Source organism: Populus euphratica, unplaced genomic scaffold (assembly GCF_000495115.2).
Source record: "Populus euphratica unplaced genomic scaffold, PopEup_1.0 scaffold588.1, whole genome shotgun sequence".
NCBI classification, from domain to species: Eukaryota; Viridiplantae; Streptophyta; class Magnoliopsida; order Malpighiales; family Salicaceae; genus Populus; species Populus euphratica.
The window spans coordinates 36,455-58,998 of record NW_011500202.1 but is presented as its reverse complement, the minus strand read 5'-3'; the positions used below and the strand labels follow the sequence as shown (position 1 = coordinate 58,998).

Genomic DNA, 22,544 nt, shown 5'->3' with positions numbered 1-22,544 from the left:
AGGAGAGAAAGCAAATAAATGTAGAATTAAAAGGGCGGTGCCCTTTGTTTAAAGGAAGGTGATCTCAATCACACCCTGGTATTTGCCCTTAAATTAAGAACTCTTTATTCATCAATAAATGAGCATGCTATACCCGATATTGTTTCTACCCACACAATGCTTCTATACCACAAAAATAAAAATAAAAAAGGGGGGGAAGAAAAAACCTAAGGGATCTTGTTATAAAGCATTAAAGCTCTTTCAATTAAATTCACTGTCACGAAATTTATTTCTGTATAATTGAACTATGTACTATGCCGTCAATTTTTTTAATGACAAATATACCCCTATTAGTACTTACAGTGAGATTGAATCAAATCAAACTTTTCTATAAAAAAAAATGAAAATTAAATATTCAGTTTCTTGCCATTTCTATTTTAAAAAAAAAAAAAAGAGAAAAAAAAACTTTCTATGTACCGAACAAATATCTAAGACTATTTATTTTATTTAGTGTTAAATTTTTGCCCTTTTGTTTTTGTCCAACTAATTCTGAAAAAAATTACCCATCTTTTTTCTTAATAAATGAAATTGTATATTTTTTTTATTTTTTTATCTTTTAGAATTAGTTTATCATAAGAACTCAATATCCGAATGTTGTAGACGACAAAACATATAATATGAGAATTAATACCACGTTCATGATACTCTAGCAATGCTCAAAGAAATTAATGATTATTAAAAAAGGAAAAACTCAGCATAGGCTTTTAATTTTCTTTTATTGCAACGTATTACTTGTGTTGTTGATAAAAATAAGCTCATAAAAAACGGAGGAGGGGGGGAGGAGTTGAGGGTAGAGATGTAGCAAACTCCTTTTCGAAATTATTTTAATAAATTTAACTTATAGACAATTATTTTAATTAAGCAATGATTGCGATACTCTCTTTTCTAAGTTAATGGACGATAATTTATCCACCTAAATGCTTTTGAAGGGTTGCCCTTCAAGAACTCGTTAGCTTTACTCCTAAAGAAAAACTCTTGGCCCTTTTTATTATTATTTATTTATTTTATTATTTATTTCAATTGGGAATCTAATTAGTGCTGGGTCTTAATACTTAAATTACATAATGATGAAGAAACTCTCTCCCTTCTCTACATCCATTCGATCCCCTGTATGATTACAGAATTCAATCCTCTAAGTTATTTGACAATTACTACAGTCCAAGTAATTTCACTAGTTACTTCAAAGAGCTCAGCTTTCACAGCATCATGCCATGTTTTTTAAAATCTTAATAGTAAGTTCTCCTGAGATTCCTCTGTGTGTATTAAGACAAAATATTTTCATGCAGATTTTAGCTGTGGAAGATTCTCTTTTTATATCCCAAAAAATAAAAATCTCCTCTAAATACCATTATTAAACCTGATTTAGCTTGGACTGCTATTAAGATTTTATATATATAGTTCTGACAGTAACCAAACATTATCTTCGGCTGAGGAAAGGATGTTTATTTCAGTTGAAGAACGTGATCCATGCACGTCAAGACCTAGTTTTGGGTCGATGAAGCCCAGTTTTCGGACAACGGTTTGTCCACTTATTTAGACTAGTACAAAATCTTGGCTAGATGGGCTTAGCTGTATTGAACCGCTCTGCATCAAAATGATACAGAAGGACAAGCAAATTGGCTATCAAAAGTTCTTTGCTTATCTGGGCTTACCAGACGGCTCTGCCGATCTGATGATGATTGTTACTTTTTGGTGGTCAGATGACGAAGATGATTGTTGCTGTTCCAAAGTATCCGTGAAAATTTTTAAATTTAATTGTTTGATGTTATTATATAAATTGTTTTTTAAAATATTTTTTATTTAAAAATATATCAAAATAATTTTCTTTTATTTTTCATATTAGTATATTAAACAATACAAAAACACCAAAACAATTAATTTTAAACCAAAAAATTTAGATTTTTTATAAACACGTGATTAACAGAATAGTCAAATGGTGTTTAGACCTCATTTGATATTATTATCCAACTACACATTTAAAATAATTTTTATTATTTTCTCAAATATAAAAAGAAAAATACATTCCTTTTATGGGCATATTATATATAATATGCATAGGAGTTGTGCATCATTCTCCTATCTCATGCTAAATAAAAATCTCTTTTACAGGCTCTCAAGAAACTTAGCAGCAATGGAGAAAAACGTAAGAATAAGGTGTGAAAATGCAGAGGATCCCAATTGAGTGATTCACGTGGAAGAGCCATGAATGCACCCTAACTTCCAAACACAACACGTGCCCCCTATCAACTCTTAAAATGCAAGTTATCCGTACTACTTTGAGAATTGGAACATGGTTAATTCGCATTTTAAAACTATAACCCATATAATTTATGTTTTTTTTACAAATTATATATATATATATAAGTGGTCTTAGTCCTTTCTATTATAAAAATATGGATTTTTCATGAAAATAATTTATGGATTGCATGAGATGGAATTAGTATAACTCCTGAAAATAATGAATAATTCCTTTTTTTATTCTTTTTGTAACCTTTTTTTGAGGATCCATCAATCAATCAATGATGTCTAAAATATAGAATTATAAGGCCATAACCTATATAAACATGGTTAATTCGCAAATAAACCATCCATATAAGCTTTTTTATTCAAGAAATTATGAAGTATATACTAGTGATTATACTTATCTATTATAAAAATAATTTACGAATTCCATCTTTTTACATGAGATGTAATAGCACAACTCTAAATATACTGAATAATTCATTTTTTTTATTCTTTTTCATTTTTTTTGGAGGAGCCGATGAATCACTGATGCCCAGAAGATAGAATCGTAAAGCAATCCTCCACTACATTTGCATAATTAAATGAGTTACATGCATTGATAGGATATAATTGTTCTCTGAGTTTGGGATTAACATGTTGTTTGGAAAAAATTCTTGACTGTAATTGAATTATTTTATAGTGTTTAATTTGAATTTAATTAATAAATAAATTGAATTTACATATTTAAAAAAGATAAAATTTATTTTATTTTGTTTTCTATATTATCCTCAATCACTTTCATTTTATTTATTTAAATACCTTTAAAAAATATTATATAAGTATTTAAAAAAGTAGTTTTAATATTAAATTTTTAAATCAGAACCTGTAATATTTTTAAAGACTAAATTTTAATTCATAACAAATTCAAAACATAATATTTGATTAAAATCTTTGAACGGGTTCAATGCAGACAGTTGAAATATGTAATAAGAAAACAGTCATTAATCTCGTGAGATATAAATTATTTTTATTTAAAAATATGGTTGTGATTGTTTTTAAAATATTTTTTATTTAAAAAAATTTAAAATAATATATTTTTTATTTAAAAAATTATTTTGATATTAATATATCAAAATAATTTAATAAAAAAATAAATTTTTTAAATATTTTTAAAACATAAAACTAAAAAGAAACCAAGAGAATAAATAAACTAACTAATTAGCTGTTCGGTAAGGACTCGCAGTTCTTGCGATGTCAAACACATGGTTTGTAAATTATAGCGCGAAGAAAGCTGCTTCCTTTTTCTCTCTCTCTCTGTTTTTTTTTTTTTCTAGAGAGAGAATTGAAGAAACTGATATTTGGAAGAAAAAGGGACGACGAAAGGTCGAAAGAGACGATGGATAAAAGGACATGTTCTTGGACGCGTTAGCCATACAAATTGCAGAACACACGATTTGAAGAAATCGTTCTAAAGCAGAAGATTAAACGTTACGTCAACTCCATCAGTATCAATCAAATAACGCGTTTCTCTGCCGCTTTCAATAATAATCAATTAATTCTAGGGGGTGAACATAAAATATTACTGGAAAAGAAGAAGAAGAAGAAGCTAAATATAAGACCAGCCATGTCACATTTAGGTTAATTTTTCTTGTCTTCATTTACTTTTTGCTAATACGGAGGCATGTTTATTTTTATGTTTCAAAAGGTTTTTTAAAAAAATTATTTTATTTATTTATTTTAAATTAATATATTTTTTATATTTTCAAATCATTTTAATCCATTGATGTTAAAAATATTTTTAAAAAATAAAAAAATTATTAATATATATTTTAACTTAAAAAACAATAACAACCATAATTCTGGAATCACCCTTCTTCTTCTTCTTCTTTTTCAATGTTTGGTTTCATTAAATTTTTTATTTTAAATGCCATAGAATTCTCAAAAAAATGTATTACTTGCTTCATCCCTTACATATCATTTTAAGAACTTTTCACTCGTTATTTATCTATATTATCTCGTATGTTTTTTATTTATTTTTTGCTTAAAGAATTTCCTTGGAATACAAATAAAAAATCTATTTTTTTATGCATAAAGATCAAATCTTAACTATTTTTTTAAAATAACGAAATTTAAAAAACAAGTATAAAAACTTAAATTGTTACATGGTAACATAAAATCTCAAAACATCCCAGGAATTGAAATAGCCCATAAAAGATATAAAAAGTTGCATAGTGTAATACTAATGAGAGAGTCAAGAAATACGTGTCTTGCAAAACTGTTTGTATCGGTGGAGACATATTTCCATTATAAGGCTTCATGAACATAGTTTTTATTTTTAAGGATTTATATGTTAGTTTCAATTTTTTCTAAGTTTCTTTGTATTTTTAAAATAATTTTTCATTGTTTAGTTTTCGAATTTAGTTTTTCATTTTTAAAAATAATCAAGAAGAACTTTTTGTAATTTCGATTTACTAAATCTTTCATGGTCATTGGATTTAGTTCCAAGAATCCGAAGTATCGTTTCGTTGGTCATTGCATCAGTTTTGTAGTCAAAGCTTTTTTTTGTATATTTTTGACTTCTTAATATGTACGGTGCTCAAGGAATCAAACGACATCTAGTCAAACGAAGAAAACTTCTGGAAATGCTGCTTGCCCATCATGTCCATTTTTTTGACCTTTTTTATTAAAAAAAAATTGATAAAAAATTTACATATCTATTTATGTCAAAGCTAAATAACTTCACCGGTTAAAATTAAATTTTGGAATAATTAATTATGTGTTTATTAGCTGGAAAATAATTTTATTTTTTTATAAAATCAAGGGAAATGGTTTCTATGAACAAGGTAAAGGAAATTTGCACTGATTATGAGCGGCGAGTGCAGATAATTAAGATTTGTCCAGATATTAAAAGGCAGATTGCTGCATTCAAAAGGGTTTGAAAAATGTCGAAGAAAATGGATTTGAAGTGATGATTAAGGATGATTATCTCAGAAAAGATAACAAGCATTGCAATGATCTTTTGACCATAATTCTTTTGTATCTCTTCGAAGAAAACTCATGTAGATGTTTCGCAATGATCACTGTCGTTTAATTTGTTGAATTACTTGCTGACATCAATCAAATCAATTAGGAGCAATAATTACAGTGTTAAGCTTCACATAGAGCTTGTTTCTGTGCCTAACTAAAAGCATTATGAGATGTTCATTAATCATTACTTTTTTGAAATTAATATTATAATATTAAAAAATAATATAAAACATTTCTTATAATCATATTTAATAATTTAAGTTTATAAATTAAGATAGTTTTTTTACATCTTACAACATTAATGATTAAATGTTTGTAAATTTAAATTTTGTTATTTTTATTTATTTAATAAAAATTAAATATAGAGTAGTGTAAATATAATTATATATTATATCTGGACGAACAGCCTTGCTGATTAAGAAATTAGGGAACGACTCGTCAATTTTAAAGTTGATGGCTAGAGGACCTTTTCAAAGTCGATTTCGCTTTCTTCCACCGTGCTTAACTACCAATTATGGGCTCTCAATTTATATTTTCTCCCCTAATGTTTATATGTTTTCTCAATTCCATCTAAAATCTTTGATTTATTTCAATTAGACCTCGTATTTTTTTTATTCCACTGTGTAAATTTTAAATTTGTCTCTAAAATTTATGGAATATCTTAATATAACTTAAAAGAGAGGAATGAAAGATATTGAAATTGAAAAGATCATTAAAGAAATACATTTTTCAATGAAGAATACAATAAAAGTACCTTTTTTCACAAAGTTTTTTAATAGCCCTTTGAAAATAAAGAAACAAGATTAATATACAAAAATACGATATAAAATTGATTTTTTAAAACAAAAAGTATCAACTATCATTGCCATTGCCACTCGTACACTCTCTCACTAACATATCAAATAGAATTTTTATTCAATTTCTATAAAAATCTTGAAGAAGAATTAAGAAAAAAGAAAATTAAAATCCCATATGAATGGAATGGTAGCTTGAGTATATACATGATAGTTTTGATATCACCTATGACATTATTATATCAAAGAACTGAAGGGATATGATAGCTAAGAGGGACCATAATGTTTGAAGGTTTTGATGAAATAACTAAAATATAGAGTTAAATTAATTTGAATTTTGATTCTTATTTAACTATAGTATTGATAAAAGTAAAGATGACGTTGCTAAGGGAGAAATATTGAAGCTGGTAGGACTTGAGGATTTCTTAGGAAACCAATCCTCTTAGGCTTTCTTGTATTTGTTTTAATCAAAAAAATATTTTCTATTTTTTTTTTGTTCATTTCATTACTTTTTGAATGATATTGAGATATTTCAGGAATGAAATTAGAATTTACACACCTAATGGGCGGGGGGGGCGCCTAGAAAAAGTGAAAGATGGGGGGGCACATTAGAACAAAAACGAAAGATATGGAGTCTAATTGAAATAAGTCAAAGATTTTAGGTGGAATTAAGACAGCACGTAAACTTCTTGGAGGTAAATTGTAATTTACCCTTGGATCTACATGGTTGCGAGTCAACTATTTGCTCTCCTTGCTTGTCAAGATTTTCATCTTCTTGAATAAAAGTCTAGTAATTGTTTATAGCTGTATAAATAAAAAATTAATATTGATCAACGGTTTTAAGTTTTCCATCAATGGAGTCCAGTAGAGTAGCTTGTTCTTCGTTAGTTTATGGCAACTCAAATTCATTTCTATGCGTAATTAAGATGCAATTAATTCCTACACAGACAGCTAAAATTTAGAAATTTCAAAGGGTTTTGTTATGATTCAAATCATTAAATGAACTTATAATTATTGACTAAAATACTAAATTATTTTTTCAAACAATAAGCCATAATTTTTCTAGATGTAATATGTATTTGTACTTTATTCATTTAATCTAAACAAATTGGTTTTTTTTTATAAAAAAAGACATTATATTAAAGGTGGAAACCTTCCACTATCATGCCTCTGCAATAAAACCAGCCCTAGCTAGGGCCGGTTCTTCACATTCAGGACTTTTGACGACGAACATAGAAGATAAGCTTGACTAGCTGGTTTCATGTCAGTATCATGGCTTTAGCTAGATTCAAAAACCCTTCGAACCCCACCATGCAACTCTGCACCATTGATGGCTAGCAAGTGTGAGCTCTGAAAAAGACCGGACGAGGTTCCAAATTGCACCTCTGCATGGACTCCCATACCTGACACGTGCCCAGCAAACGCCGTGTTTACAGTGTTGAATTCTCTCGGGACATGAAATCAGCTGTGTTTTGTGCAAATTTTATGCGTATAAACACTCACCATGGAATCAGTCTTTCTTCCGGTAATTAATTTCCTGCAGTCCATGTACTGTGAATGCCCTTCAACACAGCTTGTAATCAAAACCGCCCTTTTATTGTATTTTCTGCATGAAAATTGAGTGTGTTTGGGTACATTTGTTTTGAGCCTGGTTTTATGTTTGCGAATAAAAATTACAATAAGGTATTTAATAATTATAAAAACTATATTTTATATTATGAAGTATATTAAAAAATTAAATTTGAAATGCAGTTTTATAAAGTAGTTTTTATATATTTTTTTAGCTGAATTTTTTAAAATATTGTTTATTTTTTAGTTTGAAAAAAGCTTTTAAAAAAATTTGATAATTTTTTATTTTTTTATTTTAAATTAATATTTTTTAGTATTTTTAGATTATTTTGATGCGCTGGTATCAAAAATATTTTTTAAAAAATAAAAATATATTATTTTAATATATTTTCAAATAATTGTTTTTTAAAACAACTACAACCACATAATTACTAAATATTTTATATATATTTTTTATTACATGTAAACTTCAACAATAATTTTTACCAAATACATATCTAAATTTAACTAATTATATTTTTTCTAAATTTATTTTTTTCAAAACACAACTATAAAATTTACCTTAAAAATAAACACACTCTTTGTTTATTATCAAACAGCGTTTTAAGACTAAATAACATTAAATTACTATTTTTTAGCCTTAAAATGTAGTTTCTATAGCAGAGAAAAACACAACCTAAATATTATTTACCATGCATGATACAAATGGTTTCAATCTACAGGAAAACACTTTCCTAACAACAATAATAATAAAGAAAAATTTTGTTCTTGCAAAATTCATCCTTGATCTGCAAGGTTACGCTGACCAAAGAACTCGACCTTAGGTACCAAAATTCCGTTGGAAGCTATAAATACGATACAAGATGCCAGGTGGAATGGTATTTTTGTTAATTTATAGTGCGATTTGTCATAATTTCCAAAAACAAAAATGATGTAAGAACTAATATATTTTGAACAGAATATTTATGTTCCCGGTGTATATAAATTATTACTAGAAACACCAACATGGAATTCCCAATTTAATGAGGTTTATTAACCATTGATATTTTGTTCGGTGAATGTATTTAAAATTATATTTTTAAAACATTTTAAATTATATTTTTTTAATATTTTAAGTTCATTTTCATATATTAATATTAAAAATAATTTTTTTAAATAAAAAAATATTATTTTAATATATTTTTTAATAAAAAATATTTTAAAAAATAACTGTGGTTATACTCTTTTATTTTATTTAACATGTTTCGAGTTTAATTATAAATAATAAATTTTTGGATCCTTTAATAATTTTCTTTTACCGCAGTTCTAACGCTTTCCAAAAATTACATATTAATATTCGTAATATTACTTAAACGACAGACCCTCTTTTTCAAGTTTCAGTCAACATGTTAGTATTCTGCCTTCCATTGTGTTTAATTTGGTTTCTTTATCGTTTTGTGCTTGGGCTCACTAATTTGGAAATTAAGCCATAAAACGAAGACTTTTTAAACCTACAGCTATAAAATCAGAGTTATGGCCTTACCTAACCTCGTGAAGACGTTGTTGTTTTAACTTTGAAAACAAGAAGCAAAAAAATTAAAAATATAGAAATAAATGAGTACTACAAGATATGTTTGGAAAGATTTTATGATGTTTAAGTTGTTATTATCAATATTTTAATTATTAATTAAGTAATTTGGCCTCGTTGACTCTTGTATCGATTTTCTATTTTATGATGTTTAAGTTGTTATTATCAATATTTTAACTATTAATTAAGTAATTTGGCCTCGTTGAGTCTTGTATCAATTTTCTTGGTAAAAAATAAAACATAAAGACGTGCTTTGACAAATGCAACATTGAGTTGTTACAATTATCCTTTATGGAGATGAAAAAGACCTGTGATTATGTTAATGGATTATTTTTATTGGTAAATTTAGAAAAAAAATTATTATCAAGTTAATTTTATCTGTTGGTAAAAATTATATATAATCATATTTTTTTAATTTATTTTTTATCTTTTTATTTTTCATTATAATTTTTTCGATATGTATATGTTGATAGAATATTTCATTTGGTTTTTATCAAAAAAATATATAATAATGAATAATTTTATTAGTAAAATTCACTTTAATCTATTGAAGAAAAATTTTTGTTGATATTTTTGTTTTTATTTATCAAATTTCTAGCCGTGTATGATTCTATTCACAATTTTTCTTTTCTGTAATAAATCAATCTAAAGCTGACTATATATAATGTATAGTTTAACTAGTTTACTGGTTTGGTCATGGTCCTCGTGATAAACCGGCCCTTGTATTCGCTGAGATTCAATAAGTAGGGTTGAAATCTTATTTATTTTAGGATGAACATTAACAATTATCGATCCCAGCTCCTAATTCGTTATCTACAATGAAGACTTGATTAGCTTACAATAGTTTCTAGACTGTTATATATTTTATCGTTTTAGTTTTTGAGTTTTGAATTAAAAAATTTATTTAGGAAACTTTTAATTTCAATATATGAAAACTAATTAATCTGGACATATATATATATATATATATATATAAATATACACCTTAATTTTTTTTAATATATATATATATATATATATACACACCTTATTTTTTTTTTAAAAAAAAACCCAGTAACATTTTTTTCTTAGGATGGAATTAGCAATTGCGGGTTCCATATCTAGACATATCCTTTGCTAATATGACAACAAAAATTAGAAAATAATTTGTAGCATAATGCAAATCTCTAGAACTTCCTCGAATGAAAGTAATTAAGATTTTAATATCACATAAAAAAATCATTTTCATTAAAAAATTTACGTTATTTGATTAAATTATAAAAATAAATTTATAATATAATGTACTAATGTTTTAGCTCTGCGTGTTTCGATTTCATCATTGCAATCGCATGAACAGTCCCTTTTCTCTTTATGATCTCGGTATGTATAGAAAAGGTGGGATAATACATAAACCAAAGAAATATAAATTTTGACAGTATAATCTACATAAATAATATATATTGCCGGGCCGGCAAATAATCTAATATGGGTGCAGAAAATGGACGGACCCTTTCCAACTTCTCACGCAAATATATATAAGGTATGCTTTATATTATTTTATATGCTCCAATTACTTCAAAATCTATAGAGACAGAGAAGAGCATATTTTGAATTTAAGTGTTTTGAGTAGCAAAATCTTTTGAGAGAAGTGCTTGTTTTTTTCAAAAGAAAAAATTAATCGTTTTAAATGTGAAAGATATTTTTTTAAAATAAAAAAATAATATTATTTTAATATATTTTTAAATAAAAAATATTTAAAAAAATAATTACCACCACAATACAAAACACTAACTAAACATAATAAAATTGAACTCCACATTCCAAGAAAAAAAGGAAATATTAATATCAATTAAGCTATAATTTATTTAAAAATAAAATACCAACTTCACGATGGGAATATTTTTCATATTAGACATGAATCAATAGCTCTTTTCAAAACCATGTAATAATTGGACCAACCTCATAATAATTATTTATAAATTATTCCCACTCCTCTTAAAAGAACGTATAAATATAGCTCTTTTCAAAACCATTTAGCCATTGGACCAACTTAATAATAATTATTTATAAATTCTTTACTCTCCTCTTAAAAAAATGTATAAATCTTTTATGTGATTGCATGCATATCCTAACATGGACGATGATGAGGGAAGTACGGTTGGTGCGGAGTGGGTTCTCGTATTCACTTCGATTTTCAAAAGAAAAAAAAAATCTAAAATAAAATACCTAACATGTATTCTCAAATCTCTTGTCAAAATATACAATTAATGTCTGCTATGAGTTGCTTTGAAAATTCAAGCAAAGCTCACAAACCAAAATTCAAAGCCAAAACTATATAATATCTGGGCTAATAAAGAGATAAATATATTTCAATATGAATTTAATTAGCTGCCTGAAATGCCCATTTGCTTACCTGACAACAATATATAATTACTACAAACCTTCATGAAATATTTTCCCTCAATTTTTATAACTATATATATTTTTTTAAACCCTCAATTTTTATAACTATATATATTTTTTTTAACCATTTTCAACTATATATATATATATTTCCCTTTGTCTTTCAAAATAGAAAGGATTCAACTCAAGCGTACCGATGACCCCTATCTTGGTAAGGGGAAAGTAACATCCATATTTATTTAGATTTCCTCTACGTTGTGTTGATAATCTTAAAGTAAATTCATAAATTCATATTTTTTTTAAAAAAATATAGATACACATATCCTGTCTCCGAATATCATATCACAAGATAATAACCGATATTATTTAATGTATATTTAAGACTGCAATTTAACATGCTTTTCATGAAAATTTAATTTTTTTATTATTTTAAAATTAATTTTTAGTATTTTTAGATCATTTTAATATATTAATATTAAAAATAATAAAATTATTTTAATATATTTTTAAATAAAAATCATTTTAAAAAACATATTTAGCACCCTGGCAAAAAATTTTTGTTATCATATAAAGAGACATGACATTACACTGAGTAATTATTAAATACCTAAAAATATTTATCGTGTTAAATACTTTGTCAAAAATATATATTTTTCAAATATATTTTCAATCACTTTTAAAACACCTTTAGTATATTTATTGCGGTATTTTATTGTTCTAATTGAACTTTTTAATAATTAACTACATTTTTTTTAATTATCAATTAACAAAGTGATTATGTTTGCAACGTAGCCATAATGACACATAAATTTTTCTCTCAATCTCTTCATTTCAGTTTTAAATTGTCACAGTTAAATAGCTGTCAACCTTTGAGTCACAAAATGGGAATAATTTTTTTTTACCTCCAACACCTTTCTATACAAATAATTAATGAATTGTTTATTTTTGTGTTTTTAAAAAAATATTATTTTTTTAGATATTTAACATTTTAATATAAAAAATAAATATACTCTCCCACTGTTTCTGAAACAGTGGGGGAGAGCATATTATTTTCTGAAACAGTGGGAGCGAGTATATTATTTTTTTATTAAAATGTTAAAATATCGGCAAATATTTTTTAAAAAATAAGTATTTTATTTCAAAATGACTTTTTAATTTTTTTTTTTTTCAGATATTTTAACATTTTAATATAAAAAATAATATACTCGCTCCCACTGTTTCTGAAATCCTGATCACACCACCATCAGCCATTAGATGGTAATTTTGGAAGTTTGCTAGAGGATTCTTTTGTGCACGTAGGATGATGCATAAGAAAATTCATTTTAGCACCAAAAATAAACGTACTTGTCTCTGTTCTCAAATCTTCTTAATGGTTAAGAATATTCTTGAATCAATTTTCAGTAAGATTTGTATTTATTTTTTTTCAATAAGATTTAGATATACTATCAACACCTAATATATTCACTCGAGATTGTTTTTTTCACGTGTTCTGACACGAGACCGCCTCAAGAACAATGAGAATATGAGTTAAGAAGACAAACAAAGACCTTAGCAAACAAACTAGGAAAAGAAATTAGACAAGAGAGGGGCAAACAAGATGAAATATGGACAAACTACTCATCTAATGCAATGGTTTTACTGTTTTTTTGGATGCTTATGTTAGGCATTTGCAGGGAGTCCAAGAGGAGCTCAATGTCTCCATGCTAATTTTCTTGGCTCGTGAAACATGGTCCCACATTTGAGCATCACAGTCAACTGGGTCCCATGTTTGTCCACCAGTTTTTTTTTTTTTTCAGTGAGTTTTTTTCACAAATTTTGCAGGCTACAGGCCTCCTTCAAAGCTAAACCTTTACAAGAGAAGAAGAGGAGGTAGACCCACCCCATCTCTCTCTCTCTCTCTATTTGGCATGTTCTTTAATGGCGTGGTTGGTGGATTCTGTATGTATCCTCTCCTCTAAAAATGTTGTAATATAGTTAAAAAATAAAAAAAGGAAAAAGAAACTGTCTTTTAAAAACACCCTCTTGTAACTCGTTTCTGATTGATTACTCATTTCTCATCTATCTGTAAAAGGGTTATAGAAACAATATACACCATGTTTTTTAATAAAGAAATCGTCTTTTTCTCTCATTTCCCCCCCTCTTGAGTCCTTCCTTGAGTCAAGAAGACAGAAAGAAAGTACCGTACGGGGAAATACATATCATAACAAAGGAAGAAAGAGAGTAAAATAAGTTTTTGAAAGTTTCGGAGAATGAATGGTCTTTCACATCTGGAACAACCTGATTACTCTGAGTTTGTTGAGGTTGATCCAACTGGAAGATATGGCAGAGTACATCTCTCTCTCTCTCTGCGTGTGTGTTTCTTCTGTGAAATGAATGTTGAGTTTGATTTTGGGTTTTTTTTTTTTTTTGCAGTACAATGAAATCCTTGGCCGAGGAGCTTCAAAGACGGTGTATGAATCTAAGTTTTTGTTTCTCATTAATTTAACGGAATCCCATTTAGTTCCCCCCCCACATGTTTGGTTCCTTAGTTTTTTTTGCTTGAATTTGATGGATGGTCATGCAATATTTTTGCAAAAGTTGGAGTCTTTTCGGCTCTTTCTACGAATTTTTGGTAACGGTTAGTTTCTTGATTGGGGCAGTTATAGAGCATTTGATGAGTACGACGGGATTGAAGTTGCTTGGAACCAGGTCAAGCTATATGATTTCTTACAAAGTCCTGAAGAACTTGAAAGACTCTACTGTGAGATTCATCTCCTTAAGACATTGAAGCATAAGAACATAATGAAGTTTTACACTTCTTGGGTTGATACTACAAATAGGAACATCAACTTTGTGACGGAAATGTTCACTTCTGGGACTTTGAGACAGTAAGAATTTGTCAAAACATAATGATTTCACGACCCATTCTTTGCTTTTCTGTTGATTATGCCTTGTGGGTCTTTTGTGTTGTTCATCATCGTATAAGTAGGTCTCTTTACCTTTTTTCGTCTCAATAGGTATAGACTAAAGCACAAGAGAGTAAACATTCGAGCTGTGAAGCATTGGTGTAGGCAGATCTTGAGAGGGCTTCTTTATCTCCATAGCCATGACCCTCCTGTGATCCACAGAGATCTAAAGTGCGATAATATTTTTGTGAATGGGAACCAAGGAGAGGTGAAGATTGGAGATCTTGGCCTTGCGGCAATTCTTCGAAAATCTCATGCTGCTCATTGTGTTGGTAGGTTTAACTGACAAATCTCATGAATTCTCTTTATTTGGTCAAATATAACCAGAGCATTATAATCAGTTGAGACTTATAACAGAAGAGTCTAGTTCTCAGGTGGTACTAGGATCTCCGTGACTTATATTGATAATAATTACACTTTGGTTTATTCTTCTTTTCTGTGGGGCTCTCCTTTCTTCAGGGACACCTGAGTTTATGGCTCCAGAAGTGTATGAAGAGGCATACAACGAATTGGTTGATATTTATTCGTTTGGTATGTGCATCTTGGAGATGGTCACTTTTGAGTATCCCTATAGTGAATGCACTCATCCTGTTCAAATCTACAAGAAAGTTATCTCTGTAAGACCCTCTTCTGCCTTCCTCCCCCCTCAAAACATGATGTATTCACTTACATGCTTTATTACTTCAGGGGAAAAAACCAGATGCTTTGTACAAAGTAAAGGATCCAGAAGCACGACAGTTTGTTGAGAATTGTTTGGCCACTGTGTCACTTAGGCTATCTGCAAGGGAGTTGTTGAATGACCCTTTTCTCCAAATTGATGGTTGTGAATCCGATTTGAGACTGTTGGACCATAGGATTGAAGTTGATGGCTTAGGACCCCTAATTAGGCCACCTTATCTTGAGCATCATGACAATAATATTTCCTACAGTAGTGGATACTTAAATGGTTATGACTATGAGGCTCAGAATGAATGGGAATATCATTCAGTCGAGGTCGAACTGAGTGGAATTGAACTTTTTGAGTATCATGATGAACATCCTGCAAATGTTGACATAAGTATAAAGGGAAAGAGGGGTGATGATGGTGGCATCTTCTTAAGACTCCGAATTGCAGATAAAGAAGGTTAGTGAATTGTTTTTTTTGCTTTTGTTTATCTTTTCTGTACGGGTAAATGTCCATATTAGCAATCACTTCAATTATATCTCTTCGCAGGTCGTATACGAAACATATATTTCCCTTTTGACATTGAAAATGATACAGCATTGAGCGTGGCAACTGAAATGGTTGCCGAGCTTGATATCACCGATCAAGATGTGACTAAAATAGCAGATATGATTGATGGGGAGATTGCTTCCTTGGTACCTGAATGGAGGCCAGGGCCAGGCATAGAGGAGACACCCTGCTTTGCAAATCAAACTCTCTGTCACAATTGTGCTTCCACCTGCACCTCTAATGGTTCATTCATGGATTTTTTGTCAAATAATCGATGTTGTAGCCATGGATGTGCTTCAATGCATGGAAGGTTTGGAGAGATCATTTTTGAAGTGGATGAATCTGAGCATCATATAACAGAAGGGGCGCCAAACATACTCAACCACCCGGACTCCTTGCACTATCAGGAAATTTGGTGTCAGCAAGAAAGCCGGCAACTTACTCCAATAGGCTCGGGAAAAAGTCAGTCAGATGAAGAGTATGAAAATTTTGATCAGTCAATCCCAGAAAAGGATACAAAAGATACCAAGATGGAAGATGGAATTCCTGGAGGAAAGTCATTTCGGCACTTCACAGGTTCCGGTTCTCTTAGCAGACTGACTTCATTGTACAATGATCTTGCGGACAGTAATGAGAATGAAATCCAGCAAGACTTAAGATGGCTTAAAGCGAAACACCAAATGGAATTGAGGAAACTTAGAGATGAACGATTAGGACTTGCGGTGAAACCTTCAACTTCTAGGAACGGGGAAGAGAAAACAAGTAATGTGCTTTCTTCAACTTCAATGCTGAATTCATTTCAAGAAGGCACCAATGGAGATCTCTTGAAATGCCTTGCTAAGCAGATTAGTCATAGTTTGCATACTCATGCCAGCGCCCTTTCGGATACTCAAAGGCCCTGGAATCGCAAGGTAATGAATCAATCCCCAAGAGCGAAAGATACGGTCAATGCCAAGAATCTCTGCACCGGGCCATTGCTCCCGCACTCGCTCCATAGGACAACATCCTTACCTGTTGATGCTGTTGATGTATAATATTTTGAGACATCCATTCTTTTATATTCTTGTACACATTATAGAAGCACTATTGTGAATAAATCCACCCTTTTTTGGGCTAGCAATATTAATGCCCATCCACACAGTGCTTGCCTGCCTGCCTCTAGACTGTCTTCATCACACAAAACAAAGACAAGACAAATCATATAAAGAGTTGAGATGTAAAATCATGAGGCTTGTAAAATTAATTAAAGTGTAATGAGTTATCGAGAGACCATTTACATTCCATTTGGCCTGGAGAGTGCCAGCTACCAAACAATGTGATGGAGTTCATGATTGCATGATGAAAAATGTAATTACGTATGGTTTAAAAGGTGTTGAAGTGCAGTGATGACTCGATGACATCCATCGGAGCATTTACACTTGAACTACCAAAAAGGGTGGGCATTATTTGCTATCATGAGGAGGGAATACGATCATTGAAGTTTGTAGGACCAACCGATTGTGTAAGATCCTACATGATTGAATTGTTGTCCTTTTTGCATCTTCAATTCATACTAAATTTATCAAGAACAGGACTCGAAACTATATTGCATTGCAGTTAAATCTGTGTTTGAGGACGTTTCAGAAATATATTTAGCATAAAAATATATCACATTGATTTTCTTGGTGCTTTAGAATAATTTTGATGTGTGTGGGTGTGTGTGTATATATATATATATATATTAGAGGTTTTCCGAAGAGCCCTAGATGGCCAGCCCACAGTTTAATGCAATCACAGAGAGGTTTTTTCAAAGAGAAGATGGCCCACTAAAGCATTATAGAATATAGATAGCTCATTTCATTCATGCTGATGAAGATACAGCATGGGTCTCCCACATGAGCAATATCATTCAATTAATAATATATGATCACCTCTGGCCTTAGTCTATGCTGACTTTGAGGCAGGCTTTTAGTACTAAATAAAATAAATAATCAAATCATCCTTTCAGAAAAAACAGGATGTACGAATATTGTACCCTTTGAGGACTGCTATGCTCCACGCTCTGCAAGAATTCATGCCTGTATTTCTTACAGAGAAAAATAGAGTAATACACACAAGAGAATTATATATTATATATACTGAAACCAAATAAAGAGAATTCTAGAGTAGTTGTTGAATAAAATAATGTTTCGAAAATATCCTAAAAGAGAATAACTACAACTAGTTTTTCAAATTGTTTTTTATTTAAAAAATTAATTTTTTAAATGGTTTTAAATGATTCTAATGTACTAATATAAAAAATAATTAATAATCTTAATAACCAAAGTGGGTACTCATTTTATTTTGGTTTGATTTCTTAACACCTTTTCCATTCTTTTCATTATTCTACTTTTGTTTTTAACAAAATATTGTTTATTAAATTAAAAAAAAAACTTCACAAAATTCTTAATTCATTAAAAAATTGACCAATACCTAATTAAATTTGACTAGAATTGTGAAGCTACGTCTTCTTTTCTTTATTCTTACTTTGAATTGTAAGTAACCAATAAAATAATCAAATATAATAATAATAACAATAAAAATAAAAATAATACGAATAATAAAATAAAACCAACATGAAGCTAGCTAAACACAAAATATTCACAACAAGCATGCCATGCCAAATTACGCATGCTTCACGATGAATAAAGGGGTGGTTGTCTTTGTAAAGTGTAGAGATTTATTAGGTGAGTCACAAAGGATAGGCATTGCCATTAAGGCTATTAATGAATCATGGCATGTATATGTGTGATAGAAAGCAAATGAATGAATATCGAGTGGTGGCTCAATAGCTTGGAAAAAAAAAAAACATTCAATAATTGAGAAGCTTTTTCACCCTGTGGCTAATTATCTCACATCAATGATGTGAAAATGACGAAGATAACGGTGATTAAGGATGTTAATAACGATGATTAAGGGTAACTACGCTAATTTGAGAAATATTTTCTTGCTGTGAGAGCACTGAAAAACTCTGAAGTATTCTTTTGTCATAATTTTGTGATCACAATCATTGCCCACAGCAGGATGTATAAGACAAATGGAAACATGCGAATCCTATAGAAAGTTATTTCCTTTATTAAAGAAAGATAGTGGTGATTCATACACCTACTGGATAAGCATATTCCTCAACAGGAAGCAACTTTATCAGGAGGGATGGTTTGACAGATTCATCGCCAATCACCACTCCCATGTCAAATTCAAAAATGGAAGAAAGCTTGAAAAAGCAGATACTCCACTCAGAACAGCAAAATGGAAGAAAGCTTGAAAAAGCAGATATTCCACTCAGAACAGTTATATATATATATATATGATATCTTACTATATATATATATATATATATGTGATATCTTGGTCTTTCTGGAAAGTAGGCACACACGCCCTTTGTTGTAGATTGGACAATGAAGATTGGTGATAGAGTGGGAGCTGGGAGATATTTCTGCTGTACTGTGGGCATGATCTCGCACTTACAAAAGATGTGGATGCTGCGGCAAAGACACAAAAGACAAAAGCATCTACATGCTAGACTCACAGTTTAACAACCAATTACCTGCCACATGAAATATCCACCAAAAAAAAATCAGAGGATTCCACATATTACAGTTCTGTGGCAGCATAGGAGTTTAAGAACTCAGTTTCCATTGCAACCTAGTTGAAATGCGTGAGTGACAAGTTTTGACTTTGGAGTTGATGATTGAACATTTCATCCATCAGATTAACGGCAGAAGTCAACGAGAATTGATGGGGTGCCTTTAAATCCTGACATTTTCTTGACCACAAACGCTGCGAATCAGTCAGTGTATGATAACTTGATCAAGCAGGTTTGATTTTATTTAGATTTACGATCGAGTAGAGTACAAACTTAACTTGATCCGACAAGAGTGGAATTTCTAGCAAGGCTCGTGCACCAAAGGAGCTTGCCTAGAATAAAGAAAAAGCTCTAAGCTCCACCTAGTCTTGCCTTGGTCAACTGAATTCAAGGTATTGATCAGTTAAAAAGCATAACACTTTTCGTTGACAATTCTAGAAATCCAGACCAAAAACACCCCAGTGAATGAAATTCCCAATAGAAAAGGAAAATGGGATGAGATATTCAACTAGAAACCTTAACACTAATGTCCATGTTCCTACCATGACATCATAAAGCAAAAACCAAGCCATTTGAACTCCTTTATTGCAGGTAGTTCCCATCACGCATGACAGTGGTGAATGTTAGGCCAAAGTCCACGTCTGGTGATAACGACAACACTTGTAAAGTTTAGATCAACTCCTCATTATCAAATAGGTAGAAACCTCGTGAAGAACTCTGATACTCCACGGAAATTAGGGTTTTAGCTAGAGAAGTAGAAGATATTAAAATTTGGCTCCAAAATGCTATGGCCTAGAGTAGGACCACCAAAAAGAAATACTATGAATGGAAACTAATTGAAACACATTGTACGTATCCTCCTTAACCAAAAACTTTAAATCTGCTTGAACTTTCACCCTGATGGAAAACGATGCAAGGTATTGTGGAGGGAAGGTCAATGTATAAAACCCACATACAGAAATAACCCTGTACACCATCAAGAACCCTACTAGGGAGATCAATTTAGTCATGATCTACAAAAGAAAGAAGCTCAAATGAGCTATCTACCTCTGGCCTTGATCATGCCGTGCAATGGCCATCCCTATCCATTGCCTCATAATCTATCCGTCTAACCCTTAAAGAGTTCAGGAAGGATAAATCTATCAGCATCAAACAGGAACGATTCAAACTATCCACAGCCTTCTATCGTATTTTATACGTAGTCAACTTGATTAGGTGTAATGTAGAAAGATGAAGCCAGCTCGATACTATAATGAGGGATTAATATAGTGAAATCACAGCAGAATATATTATAAAGATTACTTGAAGCTTCGGGGACTCCTGAAATGGAGATGCCTTGATTTAGTGTTTACATGAGACTATTAAAATAGAAACAAGCACTGACATAGCAGCCTGGCAAAGCAGAACATAAATTAAAAAATGCCATAGAGGAATGCCAAGAATTAACAAAGGTAACTGTTTAGAACTGGCAATTGCTAAGTATAAATGAGATGCATTATTGCTAACTGCCGCCATCCTCGATTGACCGTAAAGTTTGCGAAGCATTTTTCAGCTATTCACATTGTCCAGTCAAGGATCACAAGGGACATCAATATTTCTATTAGAGCTGCATTCCGAACCTCCATAGACTCGTAGACTCTTGATTTTTGGATTTGTTAGACTGTATCGTACTTGCTGTACTGCTGATGAAAGAATTCTGATCTGTTTCAGTAGAAACACAATCTGCTCAATACCAGGCAAGTACACTCTGTATACCGTGGGCTTGTTCTATATAAATTTACACCTAATTTGCAAAGTAATTCCACATCTCCAACGCAAAACACAAGTCTCTGATATAAACTCATACAGAGGCCTCAAAAATGGGTAATCTTCAGGCAGTTCGCTCTCTGACAGCATGTCATTTTCATTCTGAGGTGTCCACAACACCTCAACTGCCTGCATGACAATATATTTAAACTGCACTGCCTGAAGTGTAAGAATGGCATGCAAAATTTACAATACCACAGTGCAAAAAGTCTTCCAATCCAGAACTTAAATATGAGATCTAAAATATTGAAACTTTGGAGAAGTGATCATACCACTATATACCCATTGCCAAATCCATTGGATCTCTTGCTTGTTTATGTTGTTCATATTGACAAGTGTCTGTTCATCAAATTACCCATGGAAAGCTGGTCGAAACGTTTTTCACCATCCTCAATGCTTCGCTTCACATCCACCTGATAAGAAAGCAGAGGGCATGTGCACCTATCCATCAGTCCTGATATATACATATCAATCAAGTTTGAAATGTAGAAGTGGGAAGAAGACAGCCTAAACAAAAATTACACAAAAAACATGCTAAATCCAAAAGAACATGCATAGATATATGAAAAACCAGATAAGGTTCTGGGAAATGGCTGTATACTTGCAGATGAATAACCAGAGATGCAGATAATCAGGGTGCCAAAGCAAAGCTACTGAGGTCTCTGTAACCGAAACAAATCCATGTAAAACTAACGTAAATGTTAACAGATTTACATGATGAGATGATAGAGCATGTTCTCAAGGGTAACAACAGAGTTTCATTGATATTCACGAAATTATTATCATGGTTTTTATAGGTTAAACTTTGGCAGATTTGTGAAACGTGTCACATTTAAGAAAAAACAACACGAGACAGTGATGGAATTATTTTCTCGATGTAAAAGAATGCTGGCAGTTTCTCATGAAATGAATGCCCAGGGCATCAGGTTATTGAGATGGATTGTTCAAAGGGAAATGAAACATATTCAGAAAATAATAAAGCAAGATCTTCTAGTCTTGACTGCATGTGTTCTTCTTATGCCTCAAGGCGTGGCCATAACGCCGACCACGAAACCAATCCCGTGTGTTCTAGAATCAAGAAAAGAGATTAAACCACAATTTTGATTATTTTCTTTTAAGCACGCAACTCTTTGAGAAAATGAAAAAATGAAGAAAGAACCAGATACATCATAAAAAAGTCACAGACCAGGCAACAAGAGCTCTAAAAAGGTTCGAAGGTGTAGCTCTTCAGGTCTCAGAAAAACAAAAGAATTTCAGAGTCAACTATAATCTCATGTGTAATTGCCACTGTCCCAGCAAAGGTACGGAAAGCTCTATCCCCAACATTCTGTGGCAAACCTAGAGGTTTTCTTTCAGCTTTGCAAACCAACACTTG

The 22,544-nt window shown here is 30.7% G+C and overlaps 1 protein-coding gene across 1 annotated transcript; it reads left to right on the top strand.

Moving 5' to 3' along the window:
- The first annotated feature begins 13,452 nt into the window (after positions 1-13,452).
- LOC105111901 (probable serine/threonine-protein kinase WNK9) lies at positions 13,453-16,891 on the top strand. Its single transcript, XM_011007384.1, has 7 exons — positions 13,453-13,928; positions 14,014-14,051; positions 14,241-14,468; positions 14,598-14,818; positions 15,006-15,163; positions 15,234-15,669; positions 15,760-16,891. The coding sequence occupies exons 1-7, from the start codon at positions 13,851-13,853 to the stop codon at positions 16,791-16,793; spliced, it is 2,193 nt and encodes a 730-aa protein (XP_011005686.1). The 5' UTR covers positions 13,453-13,850; the 3' UTR covers positions 16,794-16,891.
- Positions 16,892-22,544: the final 5,653 nt, after the last annotated feature.

Excerpts from the sequence above, each read along its gene's own strand:
- LOC105111901 (XM_011007384.1), top strand. The coding sequence starts at position 13,851 with ATGAATGGTCTTTCACATCTGGAACAACCTGATTACTCTGAGTTTGTT. Across the intron at positions 14,469-14,597 it reads ACTTCTGGGACTTTGAGACA|GTATAGACTAAAGCACAAGA; the intron begins GTAAGAATTTGT and ends TCGTCTCAATAG. Across the intron at positions 15,164-15,233 it reads TCTACAAGAAAGTTATCTCT|GGGAAAAAACCAGATGCTTT; the intron begins GTAAGACCCTCT and ends TTATTACTTCAG.